Consider the following 7,090-nt stretch of genomic DNA (forward strand, 5'->3'; position numbering starts at 1 on the left):
CCTCGTGCGCGTTTGAAAGTTGTCCCGAACCCGACTCGGGCAGTCGTTACCGTTGGATTTGGATCATCCCCAAACATCTATAAAATATCTTCGTTTTATTTATTAGACTCCCTAGCCTATTTTTCCCGACCGTCCGATTTCGATCGAAGGGACGAATAGCCCTACCCAAATCAACTAGCTATATATAGTGGGCAACCCTAGTTCCTCGGCCTCATGTCCCATCCATCCTTTCCCATCACGCCACCGCCACCCACTCACCATCTCCATCGGGATCCTCCCAGATCCACCTCCCTGTCACCGAACCCTCCGACCACTTCCCTCGTTTTCAGCGCTGCCCAATCCATCGATCCACCCAACCAGCAGCTCCTTCTCGTACCCGTACCCACTGCAGCCCACTCCTATCCGATCTAGCCGCCACCAACCTCCTTCGCCTCGTCCCAGCGGCGGACGTGGAGCCGGGACTCCCGCCGGACCTCCTCCCTGCCCGAGGCTGCTGCCTCCCCGACGTCTTCCTCAAGCAGGAGCTCACACCCAAGCTCCATCGCCACCCGTACCCCTCACCGGAGCAACACTAGCAGCTGCCCAGGCCTCTCCCTCATCCCTCTGCTTCCCCTTCCCTCCGCTCTCCATTCCCCTCTCTGACCCCTTGCTCTTCCTCTCTTGTCCTCGACAGGAACAACGACGCCAACGACGGCATGGCGCCCGGAGCTCGAGCTTGTCCGGCACCACCGTCTGGACCCATCTCCGGGGACTGGATCCGTGCTTTGTCATCTATACCAGTCGTCCACGTGTCGTCAGAGGACGCCCCGCACGCCAAGTTCGATGCCGCCGCTCCCCAGCATCATCCCGAGCGCATCATCCTGAGCGCCAAGTCGCCTCAACCGCATAGAGCCGTGCCTATTGACCGCATCCGCCAGATCCAATGGGAACCTCCGTCCCCACGTCGCCGTGCCCTGCATCCCGCGGCCAGCCGCACCAAGTCCCTCGTCCGGTCGTCCCTGCCGCCAAGTCCATCGCTGCCTGAACCTCCCTGGTTCGCCATGTCCCTTGTTGCGACCTCTGCTTCGTTGCATCGAGCGAGCGAGGGGAGCACCCGCGTTGACCGTGCCGCCAGCATGCCTGGGCCACCGCGTCGCCTTCACCTGCATCGGCCCAGCAGCGGCAAGGCCGTGCCAGGCCTGTGGGGCCTCTCCACCAGTCGGGCCGAGGCCCATGGTGAGGCCACCCCCGTGCGCCCTCCTGTTTTTCTTTTTTTCCCGTAGTTGGGTCAGAAATAAGATTCGGCCCATGTCCTTTTTTCCTACCTCTGCGATTTTGCTATTATTCCAGAGAGTGTAGTTTTACAAAAAAAACCTAGTCATCATGCATTTTATAACTCACCAACCGTGTATCAGATGTAAAAACTTCATATATGTAAAATGATTAGAATTTTGTCTAGTTTCATAATATGCAACTTTCATCCATGATTAAAATGTCTAAACTTGTTGTTTGTTTAAGTTTGCATAAATGCCATGTTAAAATGCTTCATTTCATAACTAAATAATCGTAGCTCCAAATTTAATAAACTTTATATGTAAATGTGGTAGAAAAATGCATAGATTTACATGGTGGCACTACTTTGCATGTTTAACAACTCTAAAATTGTGTATAGGGCAGAACAACACCCAATTTGAAATATGCACATGGGGTTTTTCCGGACTTGTTGCTTGTTGTTCCAGCCTCATTTAAAATTACCAAGATATGTAGTTTTATTATGCTTCACCTGTTGCCATGTTTAATAACATTTAATATTGTTGGGTACATAAACGAGAGTGAACTAACTAATTGATGTGGTGTTTCATCAATATGCAACTCGTTGCATATTGAATTCCACTTAATTTGTAGTGTTGTTTGTGCACTTTGCCATGCCATGCTTATTTAAACCGGACATGCATCATCCTTCGTTGTGCATCATGTCATGTTTATGTGATGTATGTTTACCATGTTGTTTGCTTCTTTCCGGTGTTGCTTCTTCGGGTTAGTTCTGATAACGTCGCATTTGTGAGGATCCGTTCAACTACGTCCGTTTGCCTTCTTCATGGACTCGTTCTTCTTCCTTGCGGGATTTCAGGCAAGATGATCATACCCTCGAAATCACTTCTATCTTTCCTTGCTAGTTGTTCATTCTATCGCTATGTCGTGCTACCTACCACTTGTTATATCATGCCTCCCATATTGCCATGTCAAGCCTCTAACCCACCTTCCTAGCAAACCGTTGTTTGGCTATGTTACCGCTCTTGCTCAGCCCCTCTTATAGCGTTGCTAGTTGCAGGTGAAGTTGAAGTTTGTTCCATGTTGGAACATGTATATGTTGGGATATCACAATATCTCTTATTTAATTAATGCATCTATATACTTGGTAAAGGGTGGAAGCCTCAGCCTTATGCCTGGTGTTTTGTTCCACTCTTGCCGCCCTAGTTTTTGTCATACCGGTGTTATGTTCCTTGATTTTGCAGTCCTAACGCAGTTGGGCGTTATGGGAACCCCTTGACGGTTTGCCTTGAATAAAACTCCTGCAGCAACCTTGGTTTTACATTTTCCTAAGAACCTATTACCTTTCCCTTGGGTTGCCAACCCGAGGGTCATCTTTCTTTTAACCCCTCGGGCCAGTGCTTCTCTAAGTGTTGGTCCAAACTGGGCGATGTCCGGCGCCATGTGGGCAACCAGGGTCTATGCCAAACAGACGTCTTGCCCATCCGGTGTGCCCTGAGAATGAGATATGTGCACCTCCTATCGGGATTTGTCGGCACATTCGGGTGGTCTTGCTAGTCTTGTTTTACCATTGTTGAAATGTCTTGTAATCGGGATTCCGAGACTGATCGGGTCTTTCCAGGAGAAGGAATATCCTTCGTTGACCGTGAGAGCTTGTGATGGGCTAAGTTGGGACACCCCTGCAGGGTATAAACTTTCGAGAGCTGTTCCCGTGGTTATGTGGCAGATGGGAATTTGTTAGTGTCCGGTTGTAGAGAACTTGACACTTGACTTAATTAAAATGAATCAACCGCGTGTGTTGTCATGTTGGTCTCTTTTAGGCGGAGTCAGGGAAGTGAACACGGTTCTTGTGTTATGGTTGTGCATAAGTAGTTTTAGGATCACTTCTTGATCACTTCATGATCGTTGTGTTGCTTCTCTTCTCGCTCTTATTTGCGTATGTTAGCCACCATATTTGCTTAGCGCTCGCTGCAGCTCCACCTCATTACCCTATGCTACCGATAAGCTTAAATAGTCTTGATCTAGAGGGGGTGAGATTGCTGAGTCCTCGTGACTCATAGATACTTCCAAACAGTTGCAGTTGCCGATGATACCAGTGCAAGTGATGCTACTGAGCTCAAGTGGGAGCTCAATGAAGATCTTGATCGTTGTGTTGTGTCTTTTCTGGTTGATCAGTAGTGGTGCCCAGTTTGGACGATCGGGGATCTAGCATTTGGGGTTGTCTTCTTTTATTTTGGTTTCGTAGTCAGGCCTTGTGATAGAGGCAAAGGTGTCCCGATGTTTCGATGAGATAGATATCTTTTTCTGTGGGAGTCGACTTTGACGATCCGACTACGAACGTGCGAAGACGTCGCGCCTTAGCAATCGCTAAACCAACTTCCAAGGGTTATTGACCACGCCGGAGCATGATCAACCTGACCACGAGGGTCTATTTCCTGCGAGCAAACGAAGAACTAGTAAGAAACTGAGATTGCAATCTGGATATTGCGAATAAAAGAGGAAAGCTTTATTAATGAAGGTGGGGTTCTGTGACGTCTTGGTCTGGTTGTTGGACACAAACGAAGGACGCGAAGTTGCAGCTATGGCGAACTTTTAGTCTAAACAAAACCCAAAGTCTAAACGATGCCCTGAGGGCTGTATATAGGGAGGAGAGAGGGGAAATTTCGTGGCCCTTGGTGGAGGGGTCCGAAACCAACCCTAACTCTTGTTTCCCCACATATACGGACTCTAAAAACAGCCTATACTTAAGTACATCGCAAATACATGGGCCTGGCCCAATAATAAGGTGACGCGGCACCTAGAATAGCCTCTGGACGAAATTTATGAAGTGGCATCTTGTATATTTCGTCCCGTGCTTCATGCACTCATTATGGTGGCTTCAGAGTCCTGGAATCATCACTTGTAACTCCGTTCTTGTTCCCCTTGCGCATGGCATCATCTCCATGCTTGAACTTGCTCCAAGGTTCATCTTTCTTGTCCAAGCTAGGCCCTTCATTTGTAAACAAAACAAATGTATCCAATTTAGGCAGCATCATATTCTCATGAACATTAGAATCGTTACCAAGAAACGAAAGTACCTGATAATTCAATTGGCGTGCGCGAGCTCTAGTAATTGGTCCAGTATGTATAGCAGCAGGGGCTGTGGGTGTAACAATGGTATTGATGTCCTCATCATCCTCCCTTCTTGAAATGAAGTCGTCCTCGACGAAAGTTCATCATCCTCACCCAAATAAGGCTTCAAATCTGTAATGTTAAAAGTGGGAGTAACCACAAAATCTGTAGGCAGCTCAAGTTTATATGCATTATCATTTATTTTCTCTAACACCTTAAAAGGACCATCAACACGTGGCATTAGCTTTGATTAGCGCAAATTAGGAAATCTATCCTTACGCAAATGTAACCAAACAAGATCTCCAGATGCAAACACAACATGTTTTCTACCCTTGTCTCCAGCAAGTTTATATTTAGCATTCATATGCTCAATGTTTTCCTTAGTTAACTCATGCATTTTTAAAATCAATTCAACACGTTCTTTAGCATCAAAATTAACCTTCTCCGACGATGGAAGAGGCAACAAATCAATAGGTGCATGAGGTAGAAAACCATACACAATTTCAAAAGGGCACATCTTAGTAGTAGAATGCAATGAACGATTATAAGAAAATTCAATATGAGGCAAGCATTCTTCCCACATTTTCTTGTTATTCTTCAAAACAGCCCTAAGCATAGTAGACAATGTTCTATTGACTACTTCAGTTTGTCCATCAGTTTGGGGGCGACAAGTAGTACTGAAAAGCAGTTTAGTCCCCAACTTAGCCCATAAACATCTCCAAAAGTGGCTAAGAAATTTAGTATCACGATCTGAAACAATTGTATTTGGCACACCATGCAAGCGAATAATTTCACGAAAGAACAAATCAGCAACATTAACAGCATCATCGCTTTTATGACATGGTATAAAGTGTGCCATTTTTGAGAACCTATCCACTACAACAAATATGCTATCCCTCCCCTTCTTTGTTCGAGGTAAACCTAAAACAAAGTCCATAGATATATCTTCCCAAGGAACACTAGGTACAGGAAAAGGCATATATAAACCATGAGGATTGAGTCGTGATTTAGCTTTTTGACATGTAGTGCAGCGAGCAACAAAACGCTCAACATCCCGTCTCATCTTTGGCCAAAATAAATGTGTAGCAAGTATATCCTCCATCTTCTTGACGCCAAAGTGTCCCATTAATCCTCCTCCATGCGCCTCCTGCAACAACAAAAGACGAACGGAGCTAGCTGGAATGCATAGCTTGTTAGCGCGAAACACAAATCCATCGTTAAGAACGAACTTGTTCCAAGTTCTCCCTTCCTTACAATTATGCAATACATGTTTAAATTCAGCATCATGCACATATTGATCTTTGATGGTCTCCAAACCAAATATTTTAAAGTCAAGTTTTGAAAGCATAGTATAACGACGAGACAATGCATCAGCAATAACATTTTCTTTACCCTTCTTGTGTTTAATGACATAAGGGAAAGTCTCAATGAATTCAACCCATTTAGCATGTCTACGGTTCAGTTTTGCTTGACTTTTAATGTGTTTCAAAGATTCATGATCAGAATGTATAACAAATTCCTTTGGCCATAAATAATGTTGCCATGTTTTTAAGGTCCGAACAAGAGCATATAATTCTTTATCATAAGTAGAATAGTTCAGACTAGGCCCACTCAATTTTTCAGAAAAGTATGCAACAGGTTTGCCATCTTGTAATAACACACCTCCTAATCCAATTCCACTAGCATCACATTCAAGCTCAAAATTCTTATTGAAATCAGGAAGTTGGAGTAAAGGAGCATGTGTCAACTTATCTTTCAATACCGTGAAGGCTTCTTCCTGTGCGGTACCCCAAACAATAGGCACATCCTTATTTGTAAGCTCGTTGAGAGGTGTAGCAATGGTGCTGAAATCTCTCACAAAACGCCTATAGAAACCAGCGAGGCCAAGGAAACTCCTCACTTGTGTGACCGTTTTGGCTGCGGCCAACTCTCAATAGCTTCAATCTTGGCTTTATCAACTTCAATTCCCTGTGGAGTAACAACATAGCCAAGAAAAGATACTAGGTCGGTGCAAAAGGTGCACTTTGCAAGGTTACCAAACAAACGTGCATCACGTAGAGCAATAAAAACAACACGTAAATGTTCCAAATGTTCCTCCAAAGATTTGCTATAAATCAGTATATCATCAAAATAGACTACCACAAATCGTCCAATGATAGAACGTAAAACTTCGTTCATTAGTCTCATGAAAGTACTAGGTGCATTAGTTAACCCAAAAGGCATGACTAACCACTCATATAAAACAAACTTAGTTTTAAATGTCGTTTTCCATTCATCTCCCATTTTCATACGAATTCGATGGTATCCACTACGCAAATAAACTTTGGAGAATATTGTAGAGCCACTCAATTCATCAAGCATGTGGTCTAGCCTAGGAATAGGATGATGATAACGAATAGTAATATTATTAATGCCTCTACAATCAACACACATACGCGACGTACCATCCTTTTTCGGCACTAAAATGATAGGAACAACACAAGGACTAAGGGATTCACGTATATAACCTTTGTCAAGCAGCTCCTGTACTTGACGCATAATCTCCTTCGTCTCCTCTGGATTGGTACGGTATGGCGCACGGTTGGGTAATGATGCACCGGGAATTAAGTCAATTTGAAGCTCAATCCCTCGAATAGGTGGTAATCCCGGTGGCACGTCTTGTGGAAAGACGTCAGCGAACTCCTGCAAAATGTTAGCGACAGTAGGAGGCAAAGAGGAAGGCACATCC

At 44.8% G+C, this 7,090-nt stretch overlaps 1 protein-coding gene across 1 annotated transcript; it reads left to right on the plus strand.

Annotated features, from left to right (window-relative positions):
• The first annotated feature begins 227 nt into the window (after positions 1 to 227).
• Positions 228 to 2,077, plus strand: LOC125523731. Its single transcript, XM_048688827.1, has 2 exons — positions 228 to 1,215; positions 2,022 to 2,077. Exons 1-2 carry the CDS (start codon positions 696 to 698, stop codon positions 2,042 to 2,044), a joined length of 543 nt encoding a protein of 180 aa, XP_048544784.1. The 5' UTR covers positions 228 to 695; the 3' UTR covers positions 2,045 to 2,077.
• Positions 2,078 to 7,090: the final 5,013 nt, after the last annotated feature.

This window comes from Triticum urartu, chromosome 1 (genome assembly GCF_003073215.2).
Source record: "Triticum urartu cultivar G1812 chromosome 1, Tu2.1, whole genome shotgun sequence".
NCBI lineage: Eukaryota > Viridiplantae > Streptophyta > Magnoliopsida > Poales > Poaceae > Triticum > Triticum urartu.

Coding starts and splice junctions, on each gene's coding strand:
- LOC125523731 (XM_048688827.1), top strand. CDS start 696: ATGGCGCCCGGAGCTCGAGCTTGTCCGGCACCACCGTCTGGACCCATC. Junction 1,216..2,021: donor CAGTCGGGCCGAGGCCCATG/GTGAGGCCACCC, acceptor TCTTCGGGTTAG/TTCTGATAACGTCGCATTTG.